Source organism: Zophobas morio, unplaced genomic scaffold (genome assembly GCF_036711695.1).
Source record: "Zophobas morio isolate AGI-343-1 ecotype UQ-CSIRO unplaced genomic scaffold, CSIRO_AGI_Zmor_V1 ptg000004l, whole genome shotgun sequence".
Classification (NCBI taxonomy): Eukaryota; Metazoa; Arthropoda; class Insecta; order Coleoptera; family Tenebrionidae; genus Zophobas; species Zophobas morio.
The window spans coordinates 18,768,399-18,788,674 of record NW_026972109.1 but is presented as its reverse complement, the minus strand read 5'-3'; the positions used below and the strand labels follow the sequence as shown (position 1 = coordinate 18,788,674).

The 20,276-nt window shown below is 39.5% G+C and overlaps 2 protein-coding genes across 2 annotated transcripts; both read right to left on the bottom strand.

Moving 5' to 3' along the window:
* Window positions 1–123: 123 nt before the first annotated feature.
* LOC135144585 (hemocytin) lies at window positions 124–18,623 on the bottom strand. Its single transcript, XM_064076617.1, has 36 exons — window positions 18,363–18,623; window positions 17,701–17,777; window positions 13,715–13,900; window positions 13,496–13,655; window positions 13,222–13,349; window positions 13,076–13,171; window positions 12,800–12,991; window positions 12,462–12,751; window positions 11,942–12,412; window positions 11,437–11,896; window positions 10,761–11,390; window positions 9,623–10,682; window positions 9,397–9,574; window positions 8,955–9,350; window positions 8,658–8,907; window positions 8,123–8,610; window positions 7,859–8,072; window positions 7,473–7,802; window positions 7,187–7,425; window positions 6,517–7,134; window positions 6,295–6,468; window positions 6,064–6,249; window positions 5,716–6,007; window positions 5,491–5,665; window positions 5,130–5,440; window positions 4,548–5,081; window positions 4,035–4,494; window positions 3,774–3,988; window positions 3,402–3,721; window positions 2,518–3,333; window positions 2,236–2,470; window positions 1,266–2,185; window positions 949–1,215; window positions 640–901; window positions 440–592; window positions 124–392 (listed from the first exon to the last, which is right to left on the bottom strand). Exons 1-36 carry the CDS (start codon window positions 18,491–18,493, stop codon window positions 202–204), a joined length of 12,105 nt encoding a protein of 4,034 aa, XP_063932687.1. The 5' UTR covers window positions 18,494–18,623; the 3' UTR covers window positions 124–201.
* A 285-nt stretch (window positions 18,624–18,908) lies between these two features.
* LOC135135553 (C1GALT1-specific chaperone 1-like) lies at window positions 18,909–20,272 on the bottom strand. The gene is made up of 3 exons (XM_064064642.1): window positions 19,343–20,272; window positions 19,183–19,296; window positions 18,909–19,127 (listed from the first exon to the last, which is right to left on the bottom strand). The coding sequence occupies exons 1-3, from the start codon at window positions 20,207–20,209 to the stop codon at window positions 18,984–18,986; spliced, it is 1,125 nt and encodes a 374-aa protein (XP_063920712.1). The 5' UTR covers window positions 20,210–20,272; the 3' UTR covers window positions 18,909–18,983.
* Between the last annotated feature and the right edge of the window lie 4 nt (window positions 20,273–20,276).

Below are 20,276 nucleotides of genomic sequence, written 5' to 3'. Positions count from 1 at the left end.
TTATTGAAAAATTAGTGTTCATACTGCCAATTAGTGCCTATGTTATGAAACTGTTCAAAAGTTTTGCTCCATTTATGTTACAAAAAATTCTCATGTACTGTGTGTTGGTAAATAAAAAAAAAATCTTCAAAATGCTCTATTAAGATAAAATACCAACATAGAAACATTAAATAAAAAATATATCATTTCAAAAGAGAATCATTACGATTTAACACCCGAAGCTTTTCTATTTTTCGTAAATCCAGAAGCGGCACAACCCTCACAACCACAAACAGACGGCACAGTAACTTTTTTCTTAAATGTATAACCATCACCACAAACCAACTCCACTTCTCGATACTCGAATTTAGTAGCTTGACAGCAAGAACATTTACTCGCGTGGGAACCCTTATCTGTAAAAAAAAATCAAAAATTCGTCTCCCACAGAAAAAAAACATACTCTTGTCGAAGGTAGTAGACGACTGGCAAATTCCTACACATTCCGTAAAATCATCGATAGGTTTCTTATTAACACAGTCACCATGCGTTTCTGGAGTTACTTTGATTAACTCTATAGTCTCGTTGAGTGGGATGGCTTCAATCGCACAAGTTTCTAACAAAGAAAAAGTAGAATGCAGTTAATACGACTTAATAACTTACTCTGTGCACCAGACGTAATATTACAGTGTTTGCAGCATCCTTTGACGTAGATATTTTTCTGGGGACAGTCCTCCAACGAAGGACACGACTCCTGCTGACTCATAACGGTGAATTCGTCACCAAAGTTTTCGCAAGTATAAGTTGTGCAATTATCAGGGGAAGTCCAATTCTCACCAGGTTTCTTCAATTCGTCGTCAACAACACAAGCAATGCGAACACACTCACCACAGCAGGTGTCGTTAGATTCTTTGTACTCTGAACCCTGGAAAAAAGTACAGTGCTATGGCAAGTTCTTGTCAATAATAGTACCTTCGAACAGGTTTTTTTACAAGTCTGGACAGACTCCTGCTTTGTCAGTTCTTCTTTGTTTTGGACACACGTCACATTCTTGCATTTATCTCCATCCGGAGATGGCCACGTTTCTCCCACTTTGTATACTTTGTTGCCAACTTTGCAAGCCACCGTTTTGTGTTCCTTACAACATTCGCCTTCGGTAGATGTAGACTCGACGACGAAATTGTCGGTATAGTCTTTTGGAAGTTCGGGGCAGTTGACTTTAACTGATTGAACTTGCATCTACAAATTAAAACATCTAAATGTTGTGTTAATTTAGTATGGTTGGTTACCGATCCGTTGACGCTCAAGCAGAAATACTTCATACAGAAGTCCGGCGAAGTCCATTCGTGTCCCACTTTGTAGACGACTCCATCAACCACGCAAGCGTAGGGTTTGCAGGAACCACAACACTCTTTGGTTTCTGGTGCCGCGGCCATATACTCGAAGCCTAAATCGCACTTGGTGTCACATGTGGTGACTTGAGTTTCTTTGTGAACACCGGTGGTAATATTCACACATTCGTAAATCGTGCAGACATCGTTTTCCTTGGTCCATTTTTCGCCAACTTTGTAGATTTTATCGTTGTCTTTGCAGGCTACTCGTTTCACGACGGGACAACATTGGTCGTACACGAATTCAGGTACTAGCTCGTAGTCGAGGTAGTCGTGTGAGATTTCAAGAGCAGAACAATCAGTCTGCGAACACGACGGTTGGTAATTTCCTATACTTGTTCGCACACATTTACACTGACGACATGGACCATCTTGCCAAGTTTCGTTAGCGTTCTTGAGTACTTTCTGTTTTTCGATTTCAGTTCTAGGTCTTTCTCCGCCGTTTTCGTCTGACATGTATTCGTTTTCGTAGATACACTTATTTTTCGGAGGTTCGCAGGTGTATAAGGGACAACATTTTCCGGTGGTTTCGTTTTTAAGAGTGTGATACTGTTGGCATTGTTTCGGTTTGGGACAAATTGACTTGTCACAGGTTATCTTAGCTTCAGGACAACAACCGCTGGTGTCAATCGTTCGCACGTAGCCATCTTCCAAAGGTTCTGAGGTGGTACTGAGAGGTTCGCACTCATCAACTGGTTTACATTCGCAGATAAATTGTTGGCAACCATTTGGTTTTGTGGATAACTTCATAGCTTGACCACGGCTACAACTAATAGCTTGAGGTTCTTCGCAAACAGGTCCTGATGTAGGTTCCAGTACTGAAAGAAAGTACTAGTCGGGGAATCATTACAACTTGTAATGTACTTACCACAACCGTATTTGTCACAACACTCATCTTCTTTGCCTGGTATTTTCACCACTTGGTAACCCTCTTCGCAGATTTTGTCACTACCCGAACACCTTTCCGTCTCACATTTCAACGAAGTACCTTCACAAGTACAGTATGTACATTTATCTTTCTTCCAAACGTCTCCCGGATGGTGACCCTCTTCATCGCACACTTCACAGTCTTTTTCTAGGACGCAAGTGTCATTTCGCAGTACCTGCAACACACTGTTAGTCGATAACCACCACATACTCCACTGTGTACCAATCCTTCTGGACAGAAGCATCCTTCCACTGGGATTTCCACGCAACTTTTCTCTTTCTCTTTGATGCTTTGACAAGTCTTGGGACACTTCGGACCACAAGGGTCGTAAATCTTGTCACTTGGACACTGCTGAGGGGGGCAAATGTTCGTGCGCCAGTCAATACAAAATCCTGCGCTTGCGCAATCCCTCGCGTATGATTCTATAGACGCACAAGCCAGTTCTGGGTGATTCCCACAAGTGTCTTTCCTACACCATTCCAAGAACATCGACGGATCCAAGACACGAAGACATTGCCCAAACGTTTTGTAGTCTAGAATGATTTTGCACGGATCGGTTTCTTTAGGAAGAGGAGGACACTCTTCTGGTTTGTTCGCGCACAATTCCTTAGTCTGATCCGGTATTTTGGTGTACAGCCAACTTAACGCAAAATCGTTAGAATCCGAAAGGACTTCTCCAGAAGGTGATCGCATATCATCGTAAGGGTTACTGTCACAATCCCCACACAGACCTTCAAGTTTACCACCATATTTTTGCGAAGCCGCTTTGATTGAGACCCCTAGAGACGGAAAATACACAGAAATTTCTACTTGACTAGACTTTGACGCTATCTTTATGTGTTTGCTCGGACTTTCCCTAACATTGGCCCATGTGACTTCTGATAAGTCGTCGATTCTTTCACCATCGACTATCATTTTTAGTTTGTTCTGGAATACATCGTTGAGGATGTGGATTTTGCGGCCTTGATATAAAATAGTGACTTTGCCGACGCAGACTTTTTGTTGGTTGTTTCTACATGGGGCGTTCGTGATTAAAACCTGAAAGGATTATTATTATTCAAATTAAATGTCGAAACTTAAAATTGTATTAATGTGCTTAGAATTACTTGGAATTTGTGTGCACCGGTGTTATCTGCAATATCTCTTGACATTACGTAGACGCAATTAGCGTTGACAGTGAAGTTGGTGTCGTCGTAAGTAACGTATTGAAGATGAGGAAGGACATTACATTCACAGTCTCGGCAATTTGAAGGGCTGATGCAAGAATCGCCCTTTTTGACGGTTCCAGGAGGACAGTAGCACCCAGGGAAACAAACGCTGGGCAATTTGGGACATGCAGCGTCGGGATCTGAGACTGATTCGCATGTTGGTTCGCACTTGCGCTGGTAGCAATCGTGGTAAACAAGCGGTGCGTCACAGGTAACAGCTGAAAAATGTTCATCAGTAACTGTGGAGTCGAGAAGTTCAAAGACACGTACGACAATCTAGTACCGTCCTCCATTCCGAAATATCTATACTCGGGTCTCTGGTTAGACACTCAACGACGAAATCTTCAATCGTGCGGCACCGACAGTCTTCCTGCGCTGTCTCGTTTTTAGCGGCTGCTTCAAGACAAGCACAGGTTGTTTCGACGCATCGAGTTATAAAAGCGTCTCTGTTAATAACTTTGTGACAAGGTTCGAGAACTTGTTGTCTGAAACACCGAAGTTACAAGAGGCACAAATGGGTTTTACTCTTACTTGATCTGACAGATATCCCACGCCTTGTTCTGCGCGTCATGAGGACAAACTTGTGGTTCGCAAATATGTGATTTGTCAGAGTAAGCCCAACTATCCCCGAAGTCGACCGTGGTTCTAGCAACAGCACCATTTGGTTTCCTCTTATCGTCATCAGGATTCTCATTAAAGTAACCACAAAGTCCATCCACTTGGCCCACCAGCTTTCGCGTTACTCCTAGTTTGACATTCCCTTCTTGGTCCCATATTATCCAAAATCCGTACCTGTTCGACACGAAGAGTAGAACGTTACCTAAACGTGAAATAGAGAAAGCTTTTGCGTTTGACCCGATTTTCTTAGTTTGTTCGACTGTGTAAGAAAAGCCGTCATATTCGGCCGTCAGATTCGGGTGGAGCACAAGTTCTTCACCTTGATGGTGGATAATGAGATCGTTCCAACAAGTTTCCGCGCAATCCTTTTTCACTAAAATAAGTACAGTAACACATTATTTTCATAGAAGTAGATAAAGTACTTACGGGCAACTTCCCACTCTTCGTGTTCCAAGTCACGCGCCAAAATATGGTAGCAAATGTCGTACTTATATTCCGTTTCGTCGAACGTGTTGAACGTACGTCCTGTGACATTACAAACGGCGTCAGACGGAGGAGGTGGAGTACACACATATTCAGGACATTTGTTTGACAGATAGTCCTCCTTTTCCACAACAGGAGTGTAGCCCGGAGGACAGCTCATAGGTGGACACTCGTTCTTTACGTGAATATACTGCGGTGGCGGCTTGGTGGACTTGCAGACATATTCCGTACAATTCAGTGGTTGTACTTCTGTTTCATTAGCGGTCTTCACCGGCCTCTGGAAGGTTTTTTTCTGGTACGAAGTTTTAGTTCCTCCAGTCTTTATCCCCAGAGAGGACGCTAAGTAGGATTTTCTTCGAGAGCCGCTGCCGTAATGCGAAAACAAGGATGTCTGATATCGTTGACCTTTCGTTTGTTTCTTGACTTGTTTTTGGAAACCTGGTGGGCACTGAATTTCGGGGCATTTTTTCACTTTTTCTGCAACGAGAAAATAAGAAGTGGAAGAATGAATATTCGAGTACTAACTTTCCGCAGTGACAGGTGTGGGTGTTGTGGTTGTTGTTTTTGGGGTGGTGGTTACACAACCGGTTTCGTCATCTGGACAGTCTTGGATTCCGTTGCACCATAAAGTTGAATTAATGCAAACGTCACTCGTGGGACATAGAGTGGTACCGTCAGGGCACGGTTGACACGTGCACTGACACGTGGTAGTCACCGTGCTTCGTAAACCCTTTTCGCAAGGATCGCATACCTTGGGAGCGCAATGTGAGACACCGCCAATTTTACATAAGCATTCGGAGCAATCTTCAGTCTTGTAGGAAGTACCGACAGGATATCTACAATACTTCGTTTGAAGGAAAATTTTAAACACTCTTAACAAACTCACGAAATGTGGCCCACGAGACAAGGACACTCTGTTCTTGCAACACAGTTTTGGCCATCCCACCATTTATCCTTCTTGCACCTGCAGGCTTCTAATTCCAAAGAATCTGTTACAACGTCCGGACAGTAGTTACAGCCAGGTGGTGGTGTAGGCAGTGTGGATGTCTCAAGCGGAGTTGCTGAAACACTCAACTTAACAGAGCTGTTACTTTTGAACTAATCGTCTTACGATATGGTTCGAAGCAACCATGCACTTCCACTCGCATCTGAATGTTCTCATTCCACTTCGTTGGTATCACCTTGACGTATCTCGTATTTATGGGGAGCTCGAAATTAGTAGTTTGTGGGGTGTCAGAGTCATAATTACCCAAGAAAATTTTCTCTGTTTTGGTCTTTTTGTCGAGAATGGGGTTCCAAATTTTACTGTCTTGGGAGTATTTTACTGTAAAAGCTGTAACCCAACCGTCTGGACCACCTTTAGTTTCGAGACCAGTTATATTGCGCGGTTCCATAAAATCAAACTAATAACAGAGAAGAAGAAAGTCGATTTTGATACAATATATGTTGGTAGTTGTACCTGGATGAATTCAGTGGGAGAGTTCGTTAAAGGTTGCCACGCACTGTCGTCACTCAGTTTGAGGTTCGGTATACCATGATTTCGGTCTAGTTCGGAACTCACTGATATTTGTTGATCTGACATTGAATTGTCGTCTAAACCCATAGGATCGTCGCATTGTGGAGGGGGAGAAGTCGTGGGATGCAACTACAAGTACAAATCAGTTGAGCTTCACGCTTTGGAAGTACTCACCGTAGTTAGTTCGTAAGGAGTAGTACTGAGGGCTTCGCCGCACCCTATTAATTCGACTCTTAGAGCTATCCCCACGTGCCACGTCTCTGGATGAATTCTCACGATTTGTGCTTCAAAAGGTGTCTCGAATATCTCTTGCACAGGTGTATTAGCATCGACTGACCCTCTAAAAACCTAAAGAAACAACAATATTGAAACTTTCTTTTACAATTTTCATCATACTTGGGGTAATCGTTCCTTGTTGCGTACTGCATAGAAAGTAGTACCTTCAGGACTGTAAGACACTTTGTAACTAGTAACGTACTCATCATACATCGGACTGCCTTTGACCTTCACTCCATAAACGGGTTCCTGCTGGCCTAAATCGATTTCCAAGTACTGGAGATTATTCGAGTACTGCGGAATCCAACTTCCTCCACTCTGTTCACCCACTTTACTGTTAAATTTAGCCATTTCTGGTTTAAAAGCGCCACTTAAGGTACTGCTAGCGTTAATAACAACATTAGGAAGTGCTTGGTCTCCTTGCATCAAGTCAATGAAATGGTCTTCGTCACATTTCTCTGGGGGTGTTACCGTACTAGAAATAGGTATTGGCTCTTCTTTCATTCCTCCACCACCACCACCTACTCCTTGCGCAAGTTCGCCTTCCCAGAATCCTAGTCCTGGTTTCCCCCGATGTTTTGGAGGACGCCTTGTGCGGGCTTGTGGTGCTACCTCTTCTATTTCTTCTGGTTCTGGTCCTACTTCTTCTGATTCAATACACGCTGATTCGTCGCAAGTGTAGAAATTATCAACACACTGACAAACTTTACAGTCAGACTCTCGATAAACCGTACCCGGCTAGAAAAAAAAAACATGAAATCAAGGCACAAGAAAAGCACAAAATATTTACTTTCACGGGTTTACCGTCCGTTGCTCTGCACATGCAATCTGCTAAGGCAACACACGTTTGATTTCCAGCCCAGAACATTCCATTCGGACAGGATAAACTCTTCTTGGGGTTCACACACCCAGACGCACACTTTTCGTTGTTTTTGCAGAAGCCTTCGGACTTGACGACGTAAGAGTAATACAAACACAAGCGATCGCACTGAATGGCGCAGTCGTGTTTCTTCTCGCCAACAGGACATACTTATGGGGACATTAATGAGGCGTGATTTAAGACATTGCAGACTTACCTGCAGGTGCTACAATTGAAGTTGGTTGGATTACCGGTCTTTCTACTGTTCCAGAGATTTCTGCTTCTGGTACGACTTCGACTGGCGTCGTGGAGGTTTGAGTAGTCGTGGGTGCTTTGCACTCGGGCTTAATCTCTTCGACGGCGTATGGCCAATCGCAAACCATAGTGACCGGATTGAAGTACATAGTTTCACCACAGGTCTTTTCAACAAATTTGGGACCGTCTATACCTTCTTCGCATTGATAGTAAATATGACAGTCTGTTGGATGCTCCTTATGTGGTTTGATGGGATCACAAACACTTGGTACAATCGTAGTTGATGGCTCTTCTGAAAATTGTCAGTATTATGATGATTGATAATGGTAACTGTTATTGTTTTAGTACCGCATTGACAGTAGACTCGTATTTCAAAATCGTCACAGGAAGCTGTTGACCATCGTTTGAAGAACGAACCACTTGTAGAGTTACAAACGAGACCTCGCTCGAGGGAACACTCCGTATTTGACCCGGTATCCTTTGCCGTTCGATGTGTCTTAACCGTTCTACATTGAATATCCTTCATCTGATCGGTGTTGCACTTACCACCTTTAAGGTGATTCTGAAACAACGATATTTAATACAGTTTTAGGAAAATGGGGATTGGGATACCAAAAGGAGTGGTGTTGGTAAAGGTTCAACGTCACTTTTTTTCTTTGCAGATGAGCTTTTAATTGATGTTGTTGTATCCTGATTAATCCATTCCGTCCATCCAGTCTCACACTTGATCAGTTCTTCTCGTGCAAGAGTCACCGGTGTAACATGTTGCGTAGTACAAGATTGTCCTTTACATATCTTTTCACCACGTGAACAATAACAGCTGTAGCAGTCATCCCCTTCAATAAGATCACCTTCGTAGTATGTAACACCATTGATCTCCAAACAGACTGGCCTGCATATATTCCTGGGGACACACTCTAAGAAAGAAGAATTGAGATAAATCTGACCCGGTGCACAAGGTTTAGGAACACATCCTTCTATACAACTATCTTCGTTGCAAGTTTTGCTCTTTTGTCCTACCAACAAGTTGTCGCACGTTTCCGTAGGACAAGTTGATACGCATGGACTGTAATTGGAACAGCGTTCATCACATTGCATCGCTAAAAATAAACATTAGCACAGTAGAATGAAAGTTTACTTAACTTACGGCAGAGCTTCTGTGATCTCCACTTAATCGGAACCCCTCTGGTGTTACATTCTTGCGCATACGCCGCCAAAGCGGTACACAAACACTCACAGTCTCCACCCTGGTCACAAGCACAAGCGTCAAAAATACATTTCTCGAGGTAGATATCAACGGGGACTTCGGAATGACAAGGAGCAAACACTGAGGATTTAAGAATGCCACATTTCTTCAAAGCCCATACTTTTCGATCAGGTCGTTCGTCGCAAGTACTCTGAATCGAAAATTAACGAAGGTCCACAAATATCAACTCACACTTACCGTGACGTCTACAGTTTCCGGACAATAAGACTGAAGTTTCCACGAATCTCCAAAGATCAAAGCCGACGCTTCAGTTAAACCTCCTGAAGGTGTTTGGAAGTCGTCAGCGTCATTATCGTTGTAGTTTCCACAAAGTCCTTTCACTTTACCCTTCCAGCGAGGGTCTACTTTAACGTAAACCCTAGTGCCGCGGTCCCAATGGACAACGAGACCTAAATCCGGGGCTTCAACTATTACAAAAAGATTCTTTTGTCGTACTATGAGGTGTTTCATGGAAGCGAAGTCCGGGAGAACTTTTTCTTTGGTTAAAGTTAACACGTCTTGGTCTTCTCCGGATTTGACTCGAACGGTAACCGATTTCGAGCAGCTGGTGCCAAGGCTACCGCAGGGAACGTTCTGGAATGTATTGTTGAAGAAAAAATTTACCCACTTGTGCTCTCACCTGAATTGAAATATCAAAAGAGTCAGTTCCTAGGGAACCTTTAGCTAACGCGTAGTCACATTGTCCTTGGAAGTCGTAGTGTTTACCGTCAAAAGTCTTGAAATGTGAATCCCCCCAAGCGCTACATTCAGCAGAACATGGTCTATCCGTACACGTCCATTTTCCATTTTGACATTTACTGAAACCACAAGATTATTTTATAGTCAAAAACTTTTCCCAAAGTTACCAAGTGTTACAGTCGTTCTGCACGGTTGAGTTTTCTTTGTAACTTTTCCCCCCGTGGTGACACGGACATTCAGAAGGCTTCACGCACCTCTTCGTCTGTGTATCCAAGACGTAGTCATCCTTACATTTGCACCCAGCATGGCACACCGACGCCGAAAAGTACTCAGGATTATGCATGTTCTTACAAGTTACAGGCTCAGCAGGTTCACACGTTGTGAATTCCATATTCGCTGAGGCACTACAAAGAGATTTCAGGTCGCTAGCTTTAGGAAAAGCTTTAACTTCAGTAGGAGTAGCTGGTCGGCAACTCCATGCAGCGTTAATGCAAGTGCAGAGCTCTGGACCTTTGCTAGCAGGTCGTACCTCTTTGTACCCTGGATGGAACTGAAGTCCGTCATACGTACATTTACATTCACCAATGGGTACACACTCTCCGTCGTCATTCAAAGCTTCTCCGTCAGGGCAGTTACACCCTTCGACGCACTGAGGTTTACAGTCTGGTCTTGTGGCCACATCGAAACACGTTCTCGTGCATGAGTTGCCACAGATTTGGTACTTCTGGCCACTTGGACAATGCACTCCGCACTCTCTTATGGTTTCCCTCCACGAGATTTTCACCCCTTGACGGGAACATTCTTCCGCGTAGGCCGCCACTGTAGGACACAGACACTTGGACACCTTGAATTCGCAAGAGCACATGTCGTAAAGACAGTCTTGGTAGTAGGGCTCGGGGTCTACTATCCAGTGACAAAGCGAGAAAAGTGGGGACTTGATTTTGCGACAGTGCTTTTCAGCTGTTGGTTGGTTCTGGATGTTAGAGCTGCAAGGGTGTGCCCTGATCGTATCGGGTACGTCGTTACATTTTTCACTAGTCTTCCATTTGTTGGCAAAAGGAATCACAGATTGCTCGATATCGTCTTCAGGAGTGAGAAAATCGTCCTTTTGGTTGTTGTTGAAGGTTCCGCATAGACCCTTCGTTTTCTCTTGGAACTTGGCAGGGATGTCTATGTAGGCTCGAGTGACGCCATCCCACCACACCAACATTCCATTGGGTAACTCGACTGAAATGAAGTAGTTAGAAAGAGTGTGTGAAAGGAGAAAATAATAGTACAGTCAATTAGGTACTACAAATTACAAACCTTGAATGAAGATCGACGAAACGCTTCTGATTGTGACCCCACTGATTTCGTAGGGCAGTTTTGTAACGTCCTGTCCGTTCACAACGACGTCATGATTTTGCTTGAGTTTGATGGTTTGGCCGAAAATTCTCACGGTGACGGTTTTAGTGCAAGAAGGCAGTCCTGAAGCAACCGTGCTTGGTAAATTCATGGCTTCTGAGATCGAACCAGCACAGGCTACATTTTCCGCCTCTATGGAAAACGTCGGGGTTTTGACTAGATAGTAGGAACACTGTCCCATGAAATCGTATCTTCTGCCATCAAAGGTGACGTAGTGAGGGTCACCAATTGCCGCACATCTCGATCCACAGGATACTTGGGTACACACCCATTTGCCGTCAAGACAAGTGCAAGTGTTACACTCTTTGGGAACCTGGGCACCCGGTGGAAAACTCTTCCCGCGTAATCTACATGGGCACTTGTCCGTTGTTATGCAACGATCCTCATGCAAGACTGTTCCTTTCGGGCAATAACACCCTTCTACGCAATTCTCTAGATCTTCTTCTTCGTACAGAGTGGATGTTCCACAAACGGGTTGACCACTCACGGAACCACAAGCTTTATAAACTCTGCCACCAGTACACTGCATTGCTACAAAAGCATTTGGTTGAGGTTTTCTTACCTTTGGTTTACTTACGACAAGTTTGGGCGTCCCTCCACGTTGCTAAATTTTTGACTCCTTTGTATGAACATGCTCGTACGTAGACGTTCAAGGTTTCGCAAGCACAAACCGACGGATCTGGATTTTTGCAAGAACAGTAGTCCCATCGGCAAGCTTCCATGAGAAGAGTAATATCTATGACTTGATGACAAGGGGCGAAGCGTTGGTCGTTAAGCAGGATTTTACAGAAAACTGTAGCCTCGTGACTCCTGGAACCTTCAACTCCATCGTCCAAACACGCGTGTTGTTCTGACGGTACATCGTCACAATCACTTTCCAAAGTCTCGACTTTCCAACTCGTGGCAAAATTCTCAATAGTTTGAGGTATGCGCCCATTTTTATTCAAGATGTCGTTAGAATCGTTGCCGTCCAGGATACCACATAGCCCAGCGGTGCGATTCCAGAGGTTCTCTCGCACTTCCACTTGCACTAATTGCTATAGAACTATTAGAACAAGAAACAAGAGATAGAAATTTAATACCTGACCGTCCCACTTGATTTTCGCGCCTACTGTATCCAGCGAAAGGATGATGTAGTGGGCAGACATTTCAACCCTCAAACCTGGTAACTGGGCAGGAATAGGCAGCCTCTTTTTGGGAGTGGCAAAAACAGGCACTCCTTCTTTGGAACGTTTCAAAGTGAATTCTTTTTTATCAAAATAGACACGAATGATCTTCGAACAACTGGTAGGTTCGTCGCTACATTGGGGGTTGTTTTCCACAATAACACTAAATGTGTTGTCCTCTGCATCCCTGACGAGAACGTAAGCACATTTGGAGTCAAAACTGAAGACTTTTCCGTCGAAAGTCTTGTAATGTGTCCCTTGCCACGTTATACACATTCCCGGTTCTGGCAATTTTTCCTGAACGACGAAATTTCCAGATTCACCGTAGGGATTAACTGTTATTACGTTACTGTTATCGATATCATAACCAGGAGGAAGGTTGTGACCCTAGAATACTAAGTTGGTGAGTCCGTATTTGCGGAAAGTGAGAATTTACGTTGTAGTGGTTCCATCGTTGTCCTGCAGGTATGTACGAGACTTCTGGAAACCCATTGACTGTAAGGCTGTTCATATCATAATTTGAGTGGTTAGATGGGGGACCATAGTAGGTTTTCGTATTGTGAGGTGATTGGTTAGACGGGGGACCATAGTAGGTGTTCATATTGTGAGGTGAATGGTTAGATGGGGGACCATAATAGGTGTTCGTATCGTAATTTGTCTGGTTAGATGGGGGACCATAGTAGTTGCCTGGGTGCACATTGTGTGGTGGTGCTGGCTCCGGATCAGCTAAAAGTACACTGATACTTCGAAGTTAAAAAAACAAGTAATTATTACGGAAAATGCATTGAGGAATTGGTAATGGGCTGAATTTGGCGTCCTGGTATAAACAGGTGTATAGAGGCGCCGGTGGGCTATCAAAAACCATCCCTTCTGGGCAACGTAGGGAGCAACTGAGACCCATTGGGTCACCTGTGCAGTTGTAACCTCCGTTGAAGAGAAGTTTCCGAGCGTCACAGTTATCAGTTTCTGAAAAATGTACACTTTATAAAAAGGAATGGTTCTAATGTGGCATGTTATGCAAGCACATCATAATCAAACCACAATACGTACTGTATTGACACTGAGGACCTCTGAAATCTTGAGGACACTGACAGTGACCAACAGATAAACAGTTGCCGCCATTCAAACACGGCGGGTCACAGATTGCTAAAAAGTCTTGTAAATTTAACAAACAGTGCGGGTTGTACGATATTTACCTTCGCAATCCGGTAGAGACGTCCATTTTTCTCTATCTGGTACCCAGAATCCCTCTTTACACGTCATGGTTGCAATGGCTGAACCATCTGGGAATTGATGGCCACGAAGGCAAGAGATGGTACACGACCTGTTTTAATTTAGTAGATAAATTTACAAACAAACTAGTCCAAGAAAATGACATATATTCGTTGGCTGTACTTAAAAATTTGAAAAAAAATCAGAACTGAACGAAATCTGTGCAGAATTTTTTTTAACTATAAGAAATATAATTACTTTGAAGTGCAAGATCTCCGCGAGTTGGTGGGCAGCTGCGGGTAGCTCAAGCACGGCTTGTTTTCGTACTGGCAATAGCCCCCGAAGTAATTTTCCGGGCATTGGCACTGGTTGGGCGCAATGCAGATCCCTTGGTTTTGGCAAGGTGGTAAGCAAATCGCTGCAAGTCGAAGATAAAAAATTACGACTATTTAATTGTTATCAAGTGGAAATGATTACGTTGACAGGAAGGGACATATTGCCAAATTCCTCCTTCGATTACCCACTGGCCATTTTCACAAGTGATAAATAGCTGTGTGGCGCCATTTGGGAACTGATAAAGTGGAAGGCAATCAGCTCTGCAACCGCTGTACTGCGAACATCGAATTCCTGCATTCTGAGGTGTGGGAGGGGCGGAATTGCATCCTAAAATGAAAAGTGGCTAAATTGGCAGGAAATAATTAAGAGATTGTGGTATCAAAGTGTTATTTATTTTTTAACCGCGGTTTCCGTGGGTAGATAAATGATTTTAATTATGTTTACAAAAATAAAAAGAAATTGATCGACAGAACTTCCTTCGTCCCCAAAGTACGGTCTAAAAAATCCTCCTTCGAACAATTATACAATTTGATTTTGTTTGTAATAACCTCTATAGATAAAAAAATATATAGATAATTGCAGAACATGGGAACCATCTACGCTACGCAACCATCCTGTTCATCGTTACTTATAAATTTTATAATAAGGTTGTTATTCAGTTGAGACTTTTTTGCCAAAATTTTAACGTCTTCGTAAAAAATTAATACCGATTCATAAACTCTAAATGCAAAAGTACGTTATTTTATAAAAATTAACTCATGTTTAGTGAAAAAAAATTGAGGGGACGTCATTAAATTGTTGGTGGGGATGATTAGCCAAATTTTGGTTAGCGTTTTACCATCTGTATGATATTCCTAATATACACACAAAATTTGACAACAGTCAGTAGTGCAGTGCAATAGTTCCGGTCTAATAAAATTTGTACAGACGACAGACAAACAGACAAACGACAGACAGATAGAAACGGGGGCCACTTTTTTCGTACTCTTGGGGTCATGAAACGTCGAGAAAACATGAAAGCATCACGTCGCTCTATGGATTATTACAGTACTTTCTTCGCTTACGCTCGGGAAGTAATAAACCTCGAAAGAAATTATACTTTTATAATGAGATAAAGAAGTAAAATACATATATAAATTGGTTCCTTTTGTTAAGGTGACGTTTTCAAAGGTGATCATTCTAAGATCCATTAAGTATTGCATTTTTAATTGAGATACAAAGTTAGCCCTTCTGGAAAATTCAGAACAACGCTAAAATGAACTTTTGTTTTTAACCCAACCAAAAAAATGGAAGAAAAATGGAACATAACAACAAAATAAAATCCAATTAAAAGTCATACAGAAGAATAGGCCGAAAAATTGAAAAAAAAATTGAACAAGCAAAAAATCGAACAATAAAACTAGCAAAAACCATTTTTTAAAACAGACATTGTAACTGTTTGTGCACTAATAGCCTTAGCAGTTGATGCGCCTATTTCTTAAAAATAAAACAAACAAAAAATTCACCAAAAAATCTAACAAAAAATCAAAAGAAAATCGAATATTTTTACTACATTTTTTGTTCGACTTTCTGTTCGCTTTTTGTTTGATTTTTCTTCATTTTTTTTTTAAATTATTTTTGTCCAAAATGTTTATCGATTTTTTTATTCATTTTTTCTTAAATTGTTTGCGCTATTTTTTTAAATTTTTTTATTCCATTTTGTACTGAAACTTTGTTCAACATTTTGTTTGATTTTTCTTCGATTTGTGCTCGATTTTTGAAATTTTTTGTTTTTTTTTCGATATTTTTTTTGTTAGATTTGGTATATAATTTTTTTGTTCAATTTTTCGGTACATCTTAGCGAGTTTTTTGTTCGGTTTTTGGTAAGATTTTTTATTCAATTTCTGTTATATTTTTTGCTCAATTTTTCGTTGGATTTTTTGTTTAACTTATTGCTCGATTTTTTTTTCTTTTTTTGTACGATTTTTTACTCCTATTTTCTCTTCCATTTTTGATAATCTCTTTGCCGAATTTTTTGAGTAATAATAATAATTTTTATATAGAAGCCTACAGAAGAAAAATAGAAACTTTAAATAACAGAACAGATCCAGCACCGTACTTATTTAAGAAACAAAAAAATAGCTATTATTAAATGCACTAAAATCAGTAATTAATCTTAGAAAATAGACATTACTTAAATTTAGTTTACTTCTGGAGCGTAAGAATAAAAAAAAATTATAACATTTGACAAAAAAGTCTAATACCAAAGTCCTTTGCGGACTATACTCTAAAATTATTTTTTACTATACAGAATGTTTTGTTTTTAAGGCCTAACACACAATTTAGTTTTTTTAATTGAACACCCTACATATTTTTAAATATTTTGATTGACGTCTTCTTAGGCTTTGCAGCCATAGTTTGGGTTTTTTAAATAAAATCTAATTAAACTAAACTACATACATTTTTTTATAGAGTTTTTATAAACAATTCTAGAACTTTACAGATTTTAAATATCGATATTTCAGATTTTTCAATTGCGACACCCTCTATTTTATGATTGTATTTTACTCTATGTTTTTGTCCTCATTGTTCTAATATGTCGATGTATCTCTTAAAAAAAGTAAAAAATCGCAGTAACTATCAACTTTAAATATGGAAAATACTCAGCAAAATAAATAAGATGCAGTAATAAAATATAGAGTATTCTATTTAAAAAAAACGGAAATATCGATATTTGAAAATTGTAATAAATAAAACATTTTTTATAAACACTCTGTTTACGAAAATTTAATCACATTTATATCACTACAAAGCGGGTAAATTTATTTATTTCTCCACAAAATGTTATAACATTAATTTCAAGAAAATTGTAATAATTGTAATTAAAAAAATTAGTCGAAGGTTATTTCGACAGAACTTCCCTCGTCCCTAAAATACAATAAAATAAATCCAGATAAAAAAAAAAAATAAAAAATTTGATTATACAAATTTTATTTTTTATAAGAACCCTTATTTAAAGTAAAGACATGTATGTAACGTTAAATTAAATGTAAAGAAGCGTGCTGCGCGTACCTTCCACATGAGTGTTTCTTTAAAAGTAGTGAGCCGTTCCTGATTTAATCAAAAAAATAAATTGACTCTCATTAATTTTTATGAGTCACCCTGTATAAGAAATTTAAAAACGTTTAATGCAATGATAAATCACAGGTATAGACTCATCACATTTTGCATATTTATTCGGCAAAATTTTGAGATGACGTCATCAATTTTTTGGGAAGGGATAAACAAATAAATTTTGCTTAACGATTTACTATAATTACGATAACCTTAACATATTTTACAAGATTTCAGAGCATTCGGCTTTGCAGTTTCAAAGTTATTTTGCAAAATATTGTTATTCAGTTTTGAATTTTTTCCAAAAATTCTGGATGTCTAGGGTGAAAATTCACACACCACAAATGCAGGGGTATCTAATTTTATGAAACTTAAAAAAACTTTTTATTATAAATTTTGGAGATAACGTCATCCTATTGGGGGTGGAGACGATTAGCCAAATTTTAGTTAGTATTTGACCATCTACATGATATTCTTAATAAATATATAGGTATACAAAATTTGACAACAATCGCTTCAGTATTTTCGGAGATTACTTGTCTAATAAAAATGGATACAGACAGACAGACAGGCAGACAGACAGACAGACAGACAGACAGACAGACCGACAGACGGAAATGAGAGACCACTTTTTTGTACTCTTGAGGTCATGACACATCGAGAAAATATGAAAGTGGCAATTCGGCCGATGGACTCGATTACTATAAGTACTTCCTTAGCTTACGCTTACTGTAGTTGTAAAGCCTAGGAATAAATCAATTAAAATATACAAAGATATATAGGGTATTGCATTTAAAAAAATTAAGTTGTGTGTTACGCCTTAAAAAAAGAACACTCTGCACAGTTAAAAAATAATTTTAGAGTATAATCCTCTAGAACCTTACAACTATGGTTTTTGACTTTTTTTTTTTATTTCTAATAATTAATGAGATATCGAGGAACGCGCGCTTAGTGACTCCCCCTATAGACTATGAAGCCATAATTTTTAAAAATTTGATCTTTATTAGATAATGGTTTTCGTTAGTTTTTCTTACCTCCTCGAAATCGCATTCCATTCCGTGGGGGTGGAGTTCCCTGGCGGGAGGCGGTTTTTGTTTTCGTTTTCACTCCACTGTAAAATAGTTTAGAACAAAAAGACTATACTTTAATAAATACTGAAATGCGTATTTTGTGTTGGTTCTCTGCGATAAGAGTATTTAATACTTATTGAAAGAGTGATAAAGAATTATAGAAAGAAGTACATTAAATCAGAGAAACCTATTTCAAAAACATCTCAAGAAATAAGTTTGGATAAACTACATATTTTCAAATTTGAAAATAACCGTAAAATACTATTTTGGCTAAGAATTTTAAATAAAGAGAAATTTAAAACTACAATCAAAATGTGACAAATAAATTAAGAAAAGCAGTGACGGTTATCGTTAAAAATGCAAAGGAATATAACAGAATTAACAACAATGAATTTTAGTCATACTAAAAAATGTTGGAGAAATTATTATAAAAACTGCGACATAAAAATATTAAAAATGTTAGGTGTGTTTACACCTCACATAATATATATTATTCATATTTTTACTTTTTGTTTTATAGACGACTATTATTGTTTAATTTTTCCTTATGAATAAAATTAAAATTTACTTTTACAGACTTTTCCGGCGCATCCACCAAAATTTCGACAATACCAAAAACCACTTACCTGGGAGGTGGACTTTGAGCGGCCCCATTCCCGTTATTTCCATATTTCGATTGTAAATATCGCGGCGTTTGTGGTCTAACTTCACTTGAAAGTACCAAAAAAATCACGAGAAAACAAAATTTTCCCATCATCACTAACTACAACCTTTCATGACAACACAACATCGCTGAATGAATTTATAGCGCACTGAATTCAGGACTTTATCAAATATCAATTCCATGGAAAAAATGCAAGCTAGTAAGTGGAACAATTTATGAAAGCTCCCTGGCTCTGCGAGCGCAGATCCAATGCAAACTTATCAGCAGCTTCGCTGAAATCGTGCAAAAATTTACTGTAGGTGGCTAGGAAGTGGAAATGAATATCTGAAAAATTTAAAGTTTAGGAATTGATAAAATGTGTGTCAAGGCACGGTTTTAAAATTAGGACGCAAAAAATTGTCGATAAGGTTGCAACAGAGAGGAAGATGAGCAGACGCTTGATGAATTATTATCATATCTCACGCATGGTGCTGATTCACGTTTGGGAAATAACACAATAAAAGATAAATTGTTTTACTTTTTTTAATTAAAAAAATATTTAAGTACAAGATGGACGGGATTGTTATTAATTTATACACTGTTTTCAAGTGTAGTCAAAATACTCTTCACGTTTCATATGCCTTGCAAAAGAAGTCGGATCGTCGACGATATTTTCCCAAACTTTATAATACTGCTCAGGCGTTATGTTCTCTGGAATATTGCGCTCCTTCAAGAAATTTTTCCAAACCTAAAACACCACCACAACCGATTAAATTAAACTTTAGCTGTTAAGATATATTTACCTCGTCATCTGCATATGTCTTAATAGGTGGCTTATTCCCATAGTGACCAAAATGAAACAATTGCACCGTATATAATAAATAATAATAAGTATACATTTTATCACCTTCAATTGCCTAAAAATAAAAATTGAATAAAAAAAAATACATTGTTGCAACATACTTGGAATGCAATAGTATATGGACTGCAACACTTATGTGGATAAATGCTGAATCTGTAATAATTATCACCCGGAAAGAATACATGGTACAAATTATATGGGTGGAAAGTGGACAACCCATTCATATCTCTTGTGTCAACAGGCGTGATATTCAAAACTGCCAAATTTTGCCCCAAATAGTAATCTTCTTGGTTTCTGTATGTCAAAATTTTTGAACATGAATCCGTTTCATTAAACTTTTTCTTCAAACTATCGACACTACCTTTACTTAAAACATAACCAGCTTGACCCATATTATAAACCGTACTCCAAAACTTCACAGTGTGCCCGAGATAATACTTCTCCTTATGATTTAACCCAGCCAAAAACAGTCTTAAATTTTCAACTAATACAAACGTGTAGTCATAAACTATTAAAACCCATTTAAATTCTTCAGGTACTTCTTTTAACATTTTACATAAAATAACCCACGAAGACCCCTCATTATTTCGCTTGATTTGTATTTTCTTCTTGTCGCTGCTTAAATTAATTGGAAGAACGTGATTGCAATGACGGCCCCAAGTCTCCTGAGCTGCCTTTGCATTTTTTGAAGACTTTACTAATATCACACAGAATATGGGCACGTCTTTATACAAATATTCGGATTCGGTTACATACGTCTGGTTACTGTAGCGCAAATAGTCGAATGGTACTTGTTGACGCGCTAATTTTCGTTCTTTGAACCAGCTATTGTAGGTTGTTGGTGTGAACACTCGAGGTGGATCTTCGGGGTCTGTTTTGATCTTGTTATTTACTTTAAGTAGCACAGCCAGGAATACTCCAATGAAAATGCCAACAAGGAATGAAGTTTTTGTGAGGAGACGAAGCATTTTCAACTACATTTTGTTTGGAAAATAAAAAATAAACAAAACATAAACCTAACCTTAAATAACTGAC

Excerpts from the sequence above, each read along its gene's own strand:
- LOC135144585 (XM_064076617.1), bottom strand. The coding sequence starts at position 18,493 with ATGATGGGAAAATTTTGTTTTCTCGTGATTTTTTTGGTACTTTCAAGT. Across the intron at positions 5,082-5,129 it reads CACACCTGTCACTGCGGAAA|AAAAAGTGAAAAAATGCCCC; the intron begins GTTAGTACTCGA and ends TTCTCGTTGCAG. Across the intron at positions 4,495-4,547 it reads CGAAGAGTGGGAAGTTGCCC|TGAAAAAGGATTGCGCGGAA; the intron begins GTAAGTACTTTA and ends TACTTATTTTAG.
- LOC135135553 (XM_064064642.1), bottom strand. The coding sequence starts at position 20,209 with ATGCTTCGTCTCCTCACAAAAACTTCATTCCTTGTTGGCATTTTCATT. Across the intron at positions 19,297-19,342 it reads CATATACTATTGCATTCCAA|GCAATTGAAGGTGATAAAAT; the intron begins GTATGTTGCAAC and ends TTTTATTTTTAG. Across the intron at positions 19,128-19,182 it reads AGACATATGCAGATGACGAG|GTTTGGAAAAATTTCTTGAA; the intron begins GTAAATATATCT and ends GTGGTGTTTTAG.